This window comes from Montipora foliosa, unplaced genomic scaffold (assembly GCF_036669935.1).
Source record: "Montipora foliosa isolate CH-2021 unplaced genomic scaffold, ASM3666993v2 scaffold_434, whole genome shotgun sequence".
Classification (NCBI taxonomy): domain Eukaryota; kingdom Metazoa; phylum Cnidaria; class Anthozoa; order Scleractinia; family Acroporidae; genus Montipora; species Montipora foliosa.
This window is the reverse complement of record NW_027179739.1, coordinates 345,001-360,000: the sequence shown is the minus strand read 5'-3', so window position 1 is coordinate 360,000 and position 15,000 is coordinate 345,001. Positions and strand designations below refer to the sequence as shown.

The window sequence follows — 15,000 nt, the reverse complement described above, 5'->3', positions numbered from 1 at the left end:
AGTCTATGATGCGTCCGCGAAGAAGTCACCCACAGCATTAAGTCTCAATGATTGCCTATATACAGGCCCCAATCTAATGCAGGAACTACTTTCTGAATTAACCAGATAGCTTTCGCTGCAGACATAGAAAAAGCTTTCTTGCAAATTGAACTAAACGAAGAAGACAGAGATGCTACAAGGTTTCTGTGGCTCAAGGATTCAGCCCTACCAGTTAATCACTCAGACAATATAATAACGTACAGGTTCCGCGTGGTATTATTCGGTGCAGCACCAATGCCATTCCTTTTAAATGCAACCATTCAGTACCACGTAAACAGAAAGAACGACTGGATATCTAACTAACTCAAAACCTCCATTTATATGGATAACATATTATCGGGAACGAGTACCCCTCAACAAGCGATAGAGTACTACACATCGTCAAGACAATACTTCAAAGAGGCTGGTATGAATCTCAGACAATGGACCAGCAATGACAACCCCATAAACAACATGGCATCCCAAGACGGAGCATGCGCAGAACCCGTTACCAAGGTCTTGGGACTGGTCTGGAATTTTAATACTGACACATTATCACTATCGCTAGATAAGCTAATTCAAGAAATCCACGCACTACAATCCACAACCAAACGTTCCGTATTAAGTCTATCTTCTAAACTGTTTGATCCACTCGGTTTTGTTGAACCAGTTTCAGAAAAAGGTAAAATAATGATGCAAGAACTATGGAAGATGAAAATACCATGGGATACGGAACTCCCACAAACCTACAGAGAAAAATGGTTAAAATGGCTAAGTGAAATCAAAGAACTCACTTCCCTACCAATTCCTAACTAACAATAACGAAAAGGCACAGGTCCACATCTTCTGCGATAGCAGTCAGCTAGCATACAGAGCGGTAGCTTACCTCAGAGGAACAACAACCAACACCTGTAGCTTTGTCATGTCAAAAAGCAAGGTAGCCCTTCTCAAACAACACACTCTGCTAAGACTAGAATTGCTTGCTGCCTTACTGGGAGCTGAACTATGGGAATTTCTATCACAGACCTTACAACCCAGGCTGATAATAACAGAATACTACATGTGGAGTGATTCTCAAATCCTATTAGCATGGATAAAATCCTCCAAACCCCTTCAACAACAATTTATTCGGACTCAAGTCCCGAAGATTAAAGACAAGACCAGTAGTTACCATGGGGAATATTGCCCTACAGCTTCTAATCCAGCGGACCTATTGACCAGAGGAATGGACAGTCGAACATTTCTCTCTAAAACGACAAGTTGGTTTAAGGGTCCTTCATGGTTACCAAAGAAAAAACGGAGTGGCCAGAGTTACAACGCACAAAGATACAAGACCAAGAACACGAAGAAACCGAAAGTGCGCAAACAATTTCCTATCTCGCAACAACAGCCAAGAGTTCAAATCTCCTAAATGTAATCAACACTTTGCATACTTTTGCTAAATATGGTACACTAACTAAAGCAATACGAGTTACAGCTACTGTCATGAAGTTCATCAGCCGACTAAGAAAGGGACCTGAACTCGAAACTCAGATTACAAGCTCAGACATGAAAAAAGCCCTAGCTGCATTGATACGAGCTGTTCAACAATCCGCGTATAGCGGGATTATAACCCAACTTCAGGCAAACAGAATGACAAGCCTTCTACCTTTAGTCGGTCAGCTTGGTCTCTACATAGATGAACAAAAATTGTTACGTTGTCGCGGTCGACTGAAAAACGCGCCACTACAAGACAATACCAAATACCCGATACTCGTACCGAAAGACACATACTTAGCTGAACTCATCATAAGAGCAACCCACTTGGTGCTCATGCATGCTGGAGTCTGTGAATCGAGACAAATTTCATGCTCTTTGTTGAGTGATGCTTAGTCAACTCTTCCTTTTCATCTGAATGTATCTCTAGTGGATATAACTTTTCAATTGGTCTTGACAATTCTCTGCCATTGCTCACACGCAATGACACTGCTCTTATCAGATCATCTTTTGCACGATGTATTTTTATGATGGAACCAAGCCTCCACTGATTGTGTGACGCGTCATCATGTATCAAAACCATGTCTCCAACTTTGATTTTTTGGTTATAACTCGCTCTCCTCGTCCAATGATGTTCACGAAGGCTAGTAAGGTATTCGTTTCTCCACTGCCTCCAGAACATCTGCATAAGCCGTTCATGATATCTGAATTTCTTTGTAAATTCATTTGGCGTCAAATCGTTTGGCAAGTATTCAGGATCTTCCTCTGTTGATGCTGGGCAGGGAAGTGCCGACAATCTGTGACCACATAAAACATGTACCGTACCATGTGACTTTGTGAGTGTGAGTGTGCATCGCACAGCACGCGAAATGTTTTGGGTATATTGTCAAAAATAAAGTTACTCTTTGGTCCGCTATTTATTCAACTTGTGTGGTATATACTAAAACAATTATTGACAAAATAACATGTATTATTGTCTAACTGCACTTCGTAGCGTACAAATAACGCCCAAAACGAGTACAAATATCACGCGCCATTTGTACTCCAAAGGGCCGGTTAAACAGGTTTTCTCACAACGTGCAAGTGACAAATTGGATTGAAGTTACGAAAAAAATGGTGGACAATTTAAATTATTTTTCTGACGACAAAGAGTTGGAATGGCTGGCGAATATTTATCCAAGTTTATTATATAAATCAAACGAAGAAAAGCAGTTAAACGATAATCACTTAGCTGGATTTCCTCTGCAAATTCTGTTCCACTTTGCATACTTTTGTCACGCATCCCCTGTAAATTCCGCGAAATTCACCTCCACGGACATAACAATTAGGTGTGTTGGATAATAAATCTCTTATGAGATGTTTTGTTGTGTAGTATCGCTGAGAATTTTTACTCGATGTTTGTATTTTGATAAGCCCTACAGGCTTGTCAAAATCCAGCACAGTGATCCTACACTCGGCGATACTACACAACAAAATGTCTAATAAGGTATATTTACCCGCGTACAATGTACGTACCTCCTAAAGTATTCCACATTGCCTGCCTGTATTTTTTCTCATAACTTTTTGTGGCAAAAAACCTGGGTACCAGTCCACATGATTGCTGGAGTGTTAATTTGTACCAGTGTTTTGACATGCCAGACCAAGAACTGCAGAAGAAAAGACAACTACCTCACATATATGGCCTTTGAGATAAATAAAACAGTGAATTACTGTGTTGTATTCTTTGTCACAAAGGAAGAATAATATTTTTTGCATGTCAGCTGACCACTATCTTTGTCGGGTTGGTACAGTTATAAATGTACTGACTGGTACATAGTCTTAAAAACTCATACAGTGACACAAACAAACTTTGTTATTCACATGCAATAATAACACTGAGGCATGTCTAAGAAAATAATACGCTTTTGGGAGACTTTCACACAATTTCTGTGGTGGTCAATGTTGTTTAGCATTGAGCTAATTTAACAAAGAACATTCCCATCATTTTGATTTTTATTTAAATTAGCAAATTAACTTGATGAAGAAATGAATTTTCTTAAGTATACTAAAATTATTATTTTTATATAGAAAAGCCAAAAAGTCATTTTTGCACATTTTGCAGGTGTGTGGCCTCAAAGCACCCAGCCCTTTGCTAAAACTACTTTTAGCAAACTAGCTTTGATATTGTAAATGGTATTGCCATAGATGCAATGCACTGCATGTTTCTCGGTGTAGTGACGCAGTTAGTTGGCTTGTGGTTCCATTCAAATCATAGTGGGGGGAAATGGTACTGTGGAAAGTGGACAAACGGCTGCTGGAGATCAAACCCACTAGTGTCATCACTAGAATTCCCAGAAGCATCCAACATCATGTGAAATTTTGGAAAGGTATTGGAAATTACATCATTTCAAAATACTATTATGCAAGGCTAATAACTTTTAAATGCTGTAGAAATGTATTTTACAGTGCTACGCACCTTTCTGTTGCCACTCGAGAACGTTTTTGACATCTTTTTGACAACTTTTTGCTAAATTCAAAGCAAGCCAGTCAATCAACATGAAAATGTCCAAGGTCGGAGCTAGATGTCAAATTATAAGTCCATTCACTCCCTTGAGAATTTACTGGTCTCACGATGTGGGAATGAAAATGGACTTCCAGGCAACTTTTCTCCTGGAAAACGTATCATACGATGGCCTTGCAAGTAGCATAAGAAAGAATTGTTCTTCTTTGGCTCACCTGGATGCAGATAAGATTAGGCTTCACCACCGTGAGGAGATTGGCAACATGGTAAATGTTTGTGAAGCAGATCTTTTTGCGTTCTCAGAAATGCTTCGCACAGCAAAACTAGTGAAAGACAGCAACTACAAGAAAATATTGATTCAAGCTAACGAAATTGACTCTCCGTGCCTGCGCAAAATGAAGCGAGTGGATTTTGGCTTGGAAAATCCAAGTACCAGCGACAATCTCAGTTGTTTAGAACCCAAACAACTGTAATTTCACGCACAACCTTTCCGTCAGCAAGTTTCACTGAAGACGCGCGAGCGAGTCCCACATCAGCTAAAAATAACCAGCAAGGATGTAGCCCTTTAGATTCAAAACAACAGGAAATCAAACACAGTGTTACTGTTTTGCAAGTGCAGATAGTTACTGCAAAGGAAGCACTGCAAAAGCTTAATCAGCTAGAGAACGAGTATGTGACACTCTCAAGTCTTTGAGAACGCGTGTGCAATAATTGTCATGCAACTGGCCATACGAAGACAACATGCCACAGTCCTCCTTGTTCAAATAAAATTAAAGATAAACACGCTGCGCACAAAATGAACGTCAACGAGCCTCAGCGAGAGATTAAATCACTTGAAAGTCAAGCAGCAGAGGAAGAGGAAAACATCAATGGTACTGGGAAACGAATGCAACTGGATCGTGATCTTCTAATTTACAGAGAGCCTTGAACAATAAGGTTCCAGACTGGCCTGAGAGCCAGGACTGGAAACTTCCACTAATCATTGATCAGTTTCAGAACTCTCAATTTAAGGCAATGGTGCCGAAATTCTTGTAATTTATTTTGTCAACTTTATAAACCTTTCGTTTTGTTGCAGCAAAACCATTGATTTTGGCATGTTTATTGTCATAAAAAATAATACGTTTACCTTGGGTTACAGAGAATGCAATTCGTTTGGTTTTGAAGGTTTAATAACTCCAGTAAGTAAACAATGGGAAAACACACAGACGGTCGGCTATTCCAAATAAGATGTATTTCCTAGAAACAAAATAAGACATGCTCTCCATAAAAAAATTGCTTGTTACTACATGTAAGCAATTAAAACTAGAAAACGTAGCCACAGTAGTGAAAATAGGAGAATGAGTTTTCTGGGGATATTTGTAAAATAGCCTCCGCAATTGCGATTTTCATTTCATGTTCTGCAAATAGTGGATAGCGACACAAGTATTAGTAGGGAGGCTGAAATAATAAAGTTATACCACAGTCAGCAAACATGTTCCTCAGAATAGGTTCCATGAATCGTGCATGGTGGAATCCACAATTATCCATAATGCGTTCGCTGTGTTCAAGAGTTGCGCTCCCATCCTCCCACTCTAGCTGAAGGGCCTAGAACAGCATTGCCATACTTTCTATTTCCTGTTGTTTTTACCACACTAGATTCGTCGAAAAAATGTAACATTGGTTCCCTAAAGTTCGAAATTTCGTTAAGGAAAGCATCCACTGCATCCGTCGCGCTGGGTGTTGTTGATTCGCGTGGAACAACTGTTATTCTCTTCCTTGTCATTGCATGTTGTGTATGTGAAACTCTGTTTATTTGTGAGACGCTGGGGATATCCACTGGGTGAACGACGCCATCAAGAAGTAATCTCTGTCTGATTTCACTTCAATAAATGATAGGGTTCGTGAGTCTACAACATTCAATAAATTCAGAAACAGATTGATCTCCTTTGGGTTTTACAAAATGGCTCCTTTGGGCTCTGAGGTCTGTATTTGACTCGTCGTAACGTTTGATGTTTATGGAGCCTGTCGTGATGCAGGTCTAATATTCTGTCGCTGTACATCGTAGGCAAAGAGTGACCATTTTATATTCCACCGTAATTGAACATCAGCTGCGGAAATAAATGTGCAACGGACAAGACAACTTATTGTGAATATACATGTAAACTTTAAAAAATATCAAAAAGGGAAGCTTACAAGTATTCCGATGTTTGTTCATTCTCATTCAACCCCAGATTTCGGTGAGGGAATCGGCAAACAGATGTAAAAGAATTGAAAATAGCGCGCGGATTAAACAGGTGACAAATTCTCACCAGTAAATGCCTATTACTCTGCCCATTCACCTACGCATTTTGATTGCACATCTGATATGGAAGTTCTAAAAATTTAATCAAAAACTTTCTCGAGTGGCAATGGTCAGGCACGTAGCACTGTAACATTAATTGTTTAGTGCAGCATGATTATATTTTCTGACAAAAAAAGAAAATGTTCGATAAGAGCATTATTAAATTTAAAATGGTATGTGTATGTAATAAAGATAACATCTAACCTTGAAACAAGGTTATAGTTTGCTTGTTGATACCATCAAATACAAACAACGTTATTTAATTATTTTGCAGGAACAGAGTTTCAAGTTTCAAGTTTCAAGTTTATTAAGTCTTCCAAAAAATCACTTACAATGACCACCGCCTGCAAATATCGAGCTAATCTAGGGAGGCGGTGTTAAGGACATACAAAGACGAATTACTAATTGGAGACGTTTAAAAAGTCGATTTTGACATTATTTGTCAAAAGAGGAAAAAAAAAGTGATAAAATGTGAAGAAAAATATTATAATTTATGATTGAATTATAATTAAGATGCCTTTTTTATTTCAGAAATAAGACTGCTACTGTCAGCATAACTGTCCAGAGTTTCTAAAGTTACAAATAGTAATGCTTGAATTTTCTTTTTGAATATATGCTTTGGTAGTCCTCGATAGCTTTCGGGAATGCTGTTCCAAATTTTAGCACCAACGATGGAAAAAGAGTGAGCTGATGAATGATTAATATAGTAGTTACCAGAAGATGCTGAGCAAGTATTATATTGATGTATGTCTTGTGTAGAAGGAAAAAGATTGCAGATATTTTGAGGTGCAGAGTTAGTGGTTATATCAAGCATTATTATTGATGAAAGTTTGAAGTAGAGAATCATTCTCTTGTTCTAATGACAAAACACGGCTCTCAAAGATCAAGAATTTTTCTTCCAACTGTCTGATTGCATTGTCTTTTTTGAAAACAGAGGATAATAACGTTTCACACCTCTTTCTGCAATCAAGGAGTTCGGTACAAGAAGCATTTTCGTCTTGCTTTTGGGAATTTATTATGGCCAAAAGCCTTGTGTTCTCTTCAATTTGCTTCTGTAATATCAAGAAATCAAGTTAATCCTTCAATGTCGACTACAATTTTTCAGTCTCTCGTCGTTGATCAATATTCGACTATGATGTTCCTGACTACTGTTGTCTTCCCGTAATGATGGTTGCGTTGTTTGCTCAGTTTAAACCAAAGGATTGGGGTCTTGAAAATCCGTTGTCGTTCCTGACTTCTTTTGTACTAAATCCACTAAGTTATCCATTAAAGAAGGACCATCGCGTCCCTGAAAACTCAGAGTTGTTGTTTCTTGTTATACCAGTTAATGATTACATTACCATTGGAACTTTTGAATTGCTTAGTATTTCCACCATGCGTCAGCCACTTTCCTTGCTGTTTTAAAACGTTTTGACGAAATTCATTAGCGATTCGAGGTCGCTTGTCCACAGTAGCTTGTCACCATTAAGATGAGGATATTCCAATTCGTAAACCTCAGCGTTAAGTGAGAAAGAGAGAGTAAAACATGATCACCATCAGAGCTACAAATTGTCCATCTGGCCGCCATAACTCGCGACGATCCAGTGGGATCGGGATATCTAGAGGCACTGAACCATCCTTCATTGTGTGCTTCCTGATTCGACCCCTCTTTGACACTGTATTGGACTGCTGGTTGGCTTTGCTATTCATCATTTTTGACCATTTCAAGTTCACAGAGCACTTTATGAAGGGGAATCCATTTAGTAAATAAAATTCTGTAGGGGACATCAAATTTATCATCGCTGACTTCTGTATATGGTCGACCTCTTATTGATCCCTTGGCTTTTGAACCTGCACTTAACTGTTCTTTTCCTTCTTTTGACTGTATTGAAAGAATGTGAAAAAACTCCACCTTGTCTTTGTTCCTGATAGCAATGTCTCAGAACCTGATCACATCATGACTATCATCTATCTGTTTCTTAGCTTGGATAATTGATTCCCCACTCAATGTCTCTTTGATCTTTCCTTTGAAATGTACTCTCTAGGAAAAAGCAGCTTGAGAACTCTCCTAGGATGTGTGCATTCTTTCCATCTTTCTCAATATACCATTTCATGCTGGGTGGGACACTTTCAGTAAGGTTTTCAACTTCCCTATCACTATCACTATTTTCAACATTGTCATCAGGCATGTGCATGCTATCATCTTCCTCGTTGTCTGTCATATCTTTATTTGAATTTTCCTGGATGTCAGTGGCATTGTTGTACTCAATGTCTCTCATGACTGCTTCTGAATCTGCACTTGAGGATAGCGACACACAAAGTTTGTTGTACTCTGAAGGTGGAGTGCCAGTTTTTACCAAATTAATGGCTGCTGGCTTTTGAAAAAAATATGGACAATCCCATGCCTAGTTGGACTCTCAAGAGATTTGAAAACTCCTCAGGAAGAAACTTTGTCACACGTTCTCCTTCCTGTTTTACACCCTTCTTGTGCATCTACTACTGTCTTGAAGGAACTCTTGGTAAGTACTAGGGTAGCCATAATTTGTTGAGGTTGCAGAGTTTGAGTGCGGAAATGGGAGGTCTTTCGATTCCTAGTTGATGATATCCTGACTCCTTCAAAGGTAGACAATTCATTTAAGGCTCCTGTTATAAACTGTACGTCCTTGGAACAATGCAACATGTCACAAAATGTTGGTGATGTATCCAGGGATTGAATGTTGATAATTTTCCCTTGTAACTGACCAATGACGTTTTCAGTGGAGATGGTACCAGAACGGCGAGGTGAACACAATGATGGACCATATTCTTTAAAGTGTAGAAACAGTGCAGTGATGCAGCAGACAAAATCAATTCAGCAGTTGTGTATGCTTCATAAGTCAGGAAATGTCCTCTTCTTTCCTTTATTTTTGATGAGTTGGAAAGGGCAATTTTTTTACTCTAGGTATGTGCGCCACAAACGAAAAATCGAAGTTCCTACCGCTGATTGAATGTCTTCTGGCGTGCCAAAGTCTATTTTATAAAAGGGTTCTGTTAGATGATTGACTGCAATGATGCAAGCATACCAGTGACTTTCAGAGAAAATACTCTGTTGGCAGTGTCTGATTGCTGGTCAGAGAAGTTAATCAGAACCAGGTCCTGAGCTGAAAAGGCTACAGTTTCTCCTTGTTTAAGGCAGGTGATTAATGGTGGCAACCATGGCGCCAGTGCAAGCTTTGTACATAGTCAGCTCATAGGTTTCATATTTCAGATTTTGTTGTAGTGTCCTTCTTAAGTGGTCATATTCGACTATCATCAGCCACAGTTCCTGGAGTTGGTGTCATCAATGTAACCATAGCAGAAAGGGAAAATCCTGCAGAGTCTGTGGAATGCCCAGCCAAATTCAGAGATTCTTTCCTAGTGGCACAATCCTGGCGCACTTTTTCCCAAATGTTTAATAGGTGACGACCACGGTAGGCTTTATTAGGAGAAGGCCACATCATATAAACAAGAGGATGGTGCTGTGCACAACTAAGAGAGCTGAAATTGTGTATCGATACCTTTGAGGCTAAGGCATTCCATCTATCACACTTGTTACCAGTCTCCTCAGAGCAGAAAAGTTGTCTTTGTCACCTAAAAAGACATGGTTCTTATAACAAAAATGTTTCACCTCAGATTGAGAGCATAAAGTGTTAAAGGGTCCACCGACCTATCTTTTGCGCATTGCCAAGAAAGTGAAATTTCACTTCTGGTCAATATGCAAACCACGTGGCATTAGCAATGTATACTACCCGCAAGGCAAACAAAAATGCTCTGGCGATAAGAAATAGAGAAATATTTAGAGTTCGTCTAATCCAAAGCTTTAAACAGCCACAATTTTTTCACAATATGATGCAAGTCTGGATTTAAGATGGTTCCTTAATTAATGACTAGTTTATTTCATATCTCCACAATCGACAACAGCAATTACTTTCAACGGTTTGCTCTCGTCCACCGAACACATCTTATCAGGGGTTCCCCAAGGCTCGGCCCTGGGGCCCCCTACTTTTCTTGGTCTACATAAATGACCTCCCTTGTTGTATCTCTCACTCCACTGTTAACATTTTTGCTGACGACACTGCTTTGTATTACTCTTGTAATAATACTGACGAGATCCTGAGAAGGCTTAATGATGACCTTGAAAGTATATCCAGATGGATTAAATTGAACGGATTAGCATTAAACCCTAAGAAGCGTAAGTACATGGTCATTGGTTCACTGCAGAGATTTAATTATGTTAAATTTGGCACGTTAATGCTAAATGGGGTCGCAATAAAGAGAGTAGAGACCTTGAAATATCTTGGAATTGTACTCGACAGCAATATGTCTTGGTCAAGTCACATCGACTACTTGTGCAATAAGGTCTCCTCAAGAATCGGTATCCTTAAATGCATAATGCCTTGCCTTACATTACCATCAGCTCAAACTGTGTATAATTCGACTATTCAGCCTTTATTTAACTACTGCAGAGTAGTCTGGGACACATGAAGTGAGACATCATCTCTACGATTACAGAGACTGGAAAATCGTGCTGGAAGAGTTATCATCTTGAGTGACAATTGCAACCCGTCTGCCTCAGTACGAGCTAGGCTCAATTGGTCGACATTACAGCAGAGAAGAAAGTACAGCAAAGCTATTCTTTCTTATAAATGCTTAAATAATCAACTAGAAGGACTTGATACAAACTACTTACGTCGCTCAGAAATACACAGTTATAATACTAGAAACAAAGATAAGTTTGTTTTACCTAAACCAAGAACTGAATACATGAAAGGCACTTTTAAGTACACTAGTATCACCTTATGGAACACATTATCCAAAAATATTCAAAACTCTGACTCTGTATCAAGCTTCAAAACACAAATTAGTAAAGTATTATTGTAATCCTTTTATTCTATAGTCTTGATAGTCTGATAATTAGTATTTATATTTATCTGTGTATATTGTACATTTATTTTAGTAGCAGAGCTCCACGCGTGCACCATAGCTAAGAAAATATGGTAACCCATTGATGTGAGAAAATTTGGTTTTATAGCCATGACGTCATGAACGTATGTCCGTATGTCCGTCCATCCGCCCCTCAGTCCGCTCCTCCATGTATAACAATGTGACCAGTATCACGTAATCATATCACTGGCTCAAGTTTAGAGCTCATCGAGGAGGCAATACTCCAGTTTACACTATAGCTACAATCCTAGACAAAACTGTTGGGAAGGGTAGCACTTTTGAAGGCTCAAGCCAGGCCAGACACTCACACTCTCACTCACACTCACACCTGAGCGAGGCTTAATTTTTCGCACTCTTTCTGTGGCTCGAAGCGGCTACACAGCCATGCTACGTCAGCAAAGCTCTTGACAGTCGATGCTTTTCGTGTTCAGGTACAGTTTGGAAAATATATTTTATGTTGCATTTTTCGCTGGTTTCAGTCCAGGTTTAACATAATATAGCTGTAGTTATTTAAGTCAAGCATTGGAGGGATATAAACTTAAAGCTGAGTGTTTATTTTTAATTTGTTTAGGGCTGTTTTTTGCTCTGAATTGCAGTTTTTGGGATGTCTTAAGATTTTTAATTTCGAATCTACTAAGGTTGCAAGATGCCTGGATGGCCTATGTCAGAAGAACAGAGAAACGAAAGAAGAGAGAAAGAGAACGAGAACGACAGAACGGTACACCAGTAATAGCTTAAAGTTGGTGGAAGAAGTTACTCCACAAATTCTTTTCTTGGACACTAAAACGTTTGTTATTTCTATGCATGAGTTATTTCAAGTGGATGCACATTTCTAAAACGTGGTTTAGTCGTTTTTTCCTTTGTTCAGAAATGAAACTAGAATTTTTATTGTTACCAATCATCTGTACTCTTTTTGGACAGAAATAATCAATCTGTTGCTGGTTTGTTTGGCCTTAAAATGCGAGCGAACAAGAAGTTTTTTTACTCTGCCTGCCTAACTGTTTTTCGACGTGCCTCGCCAGTGACAAGAATTTTGCACTTATGTTCTAAACATGTAATCGCAATGAGTTCTCGTAAAAGTATAAGGAGAAATATCACCAGTTTGTGTTTTCAGAAGTTTGTGTAGAACACGTACAGGTAATTTGTTGGAGATTTTGTTTGAAGTTTGTCCTTTCTAGCCGATTCTGGTTCTAAGCCAAACTCGCATGTTTCAATGTAATACATCGAATTGTAAATGATCTCGTTTTTAGAGATAAAGTGGAATAAATAAAGTACATCAATAAAACTCCTTGTTTGACCTTGAACCGACAAAGACGATCTGTCACATCACGAGCTATAGTACGTCTGTGATTTCTAATTTTAGCGTGATTCCTATTCACTGGTGTTTGACAGTCGACTCTGAAATGCCTTCTTTCCTTTTCCGTTCGCTTGCTGAGGATTTGCTTGTTTTCTTTTAAAACTCTTGCGATTCAAGAAAAATTAATTGCCTAACTAGTGAATTCGATGGTAGATTTCGCTGGAAAAGCCGATATCACACTTATCCCTTCATGATGCATGCAATCAGTGGGTTTTTCAGGTGAAATTAACCGTGGAATTCACTAGTTAGGCAGGGGAGAAAATGTTACATAATTAAGCAATATCCGGGAAGACCAAAAGGCGGACAGTTCCAAAGCCTTTTATTTTCACTAATCCTACAGCCAGTAAAAATAAACAAGCCGGGAGCTCCGCTTTTAGGCTTGGCTAAATCTATATATTATTGTATTTATTTGTCGGGGACACCTGCGAGAACAGATTGCTGAAGGTTCTCCCTGGTTAAATAAAGCTGATTATTATTATTATTATTATTATTATTATTATTATTATTACTACACTTGATGTTAATCAATTTCATTGGCAACTGTTTTTCAGATAGGTCATTACTCTCCTACAATTTGAACTTTTTTTTAGTATTTTTGAGAAATAATAATTTACTAGTAGGCCTGGTAAAGTCAGCTTGATGGACTCCTGTTTTTTTCTTTTTATAATCCTGATACAAGACTAACTGTTGATCCTCACATATTACAGCAAGAATCCCAACGGTGTGACCACTTGTAATTTAGTCACCAACAAACTCAGCCCTCATATGACGTCTGGTCCGGGAATCGAACCCGGGCCACATTGGTGGAAGACGAGGGCTCTCACCACTGCGTAATTGATAGAGCTGAATTTGTCTTCCATCATTTGTGTTTTCTCTTGATGCATGTGCAGTACCGCCGACAGTTCTTCTCCACTCCTACTTAATTGTCACATACTGAAACATGAGAGTAGGCATCAGCAGTTTAGTAAGAGCATACAAACATTTCATTCAGAAAATGTTTCAATCCCATCCCGTGGGTAGGGACATTTGATATGTGAATTTCACCCTACAGTGGGGATTATTGACAATTTACTTTGAAAAATGTCAATAACCCCTGGGTATTCCCGCCCTCCCCCTGTTGGGGGAAGACATTGATAGGTGCATAATAAACTTCAAATGCATCCACACACACGGCCCAAAATGAAATGCACAGCAAAACATTCGCAAACTTCTCCACTAAATCAGGTTAAAAAAAGCTGCATGCAGTTCGCAAAAGAAAGGCAAAAAACTATGCAGGTGCATTTCCGGGAGAGGGCCTGAGACCCTTCATGCACCTTTTCCATGGGGTGACATCCAAGATAGTGTCTCATTATATATGGGACGCAATTCGTGCAGCAATCCTTGAGTAGGTTTCCCAAATGCTTGGTTCGACTTATAGATCAGCAATGCAACATGCATGATATTACTGAAGGTGCCAGTCGTTTCACAAGTTCAGTGAACTCCCATTCCTCGGATCACACATGGTCATCATCATAACGTACTCAGGCATTTGCAGATTTCTATTGTGAGCGTGAAAAAGAATGGCAACATGATTTTAACCCCCTCCCACCAGGAAGAAAATTAAAAGGAACCAGTCCAGCCAATCCATGGGCAGTGGGTCAAAGAAATAAGCAAATGTGGAAATAAAAGTTGCTTTGTTGGCCCAAACAGGTAGACCTCCCACAACCCAAGGGGATGCGAAGCAGAGCACCAAAGGCATACACCTTATTCCAAAATGGCCGCTATTTAGATATTCTTTTGTTTTTATTCAAATTAGACCTTGATGCCTCGTTCAAGGCAGAATATTCTTTTGAATTTTCAGCTCAAGAACGAGGCATCCAGGGCTAATTTGAATAAAAACAAAAGAATATTTAAATAACGGCCATTTTGGAAAAAGGTCTATAGGAACCGGCGTTGCTAAAACGAGGGTAAGGGTAATACCAAGGGTCAGGTTAAGGGTAAGGATACGAATACAGAAAGTATCCTAAAAATGCATAAAAGCTAACCTTAAACTTTTGTTTAGGCCTAATTAGGCCGAATGTTAGCTTTTATGCATGTTTAGGATACTTTTTGTATTCGTATTCTTACCCTTACCCTCGTTTTAGAAACGTCACTATAGGAACCCATGAGTTGCTTTTCTCATGGTAATCATGGCTAGCGGTATTGCTCATGGGCATGTATGCATGATGAAGTTGCCCAATATCCTGATAATTATAATAATAAAAATAATAATACCAAGGCTTTGTAGCAGCACAAAATAGGATATTGCTTTGATGAACCACACAATGTTTTTGAAGTTCATTTTGTAATAAAGACAATCCAGGTTTCGGATGAGGCATCATCCATTGTCAGTTGTACAGTGAGAAATAA

The 15,000-nt window shown here is 39.0% G+C and overlaps 1 protein-coding gene across 1 annotated transcript in view; it reads left to right on the top strand.

The window, feature by feature from the left end:
* Window positions 1-109, top strand: part of LOC137988921 (uncharacterized) — a 945-nt gene extending 836 nt beyond the window's left edge. The window contains exon 1 of the mRNA XM_068834857.1: window positions 1-109. This exon is cut by the window's left edge and continues 836 nt beyond it. Within this exon, the coding sequence (XP_068690958.1) occupies window positions 1-109 (109 nt within the window).
* The last annotated feature ends 14,891 nt before the right edge of the window (window positions 110-15,000 follow it).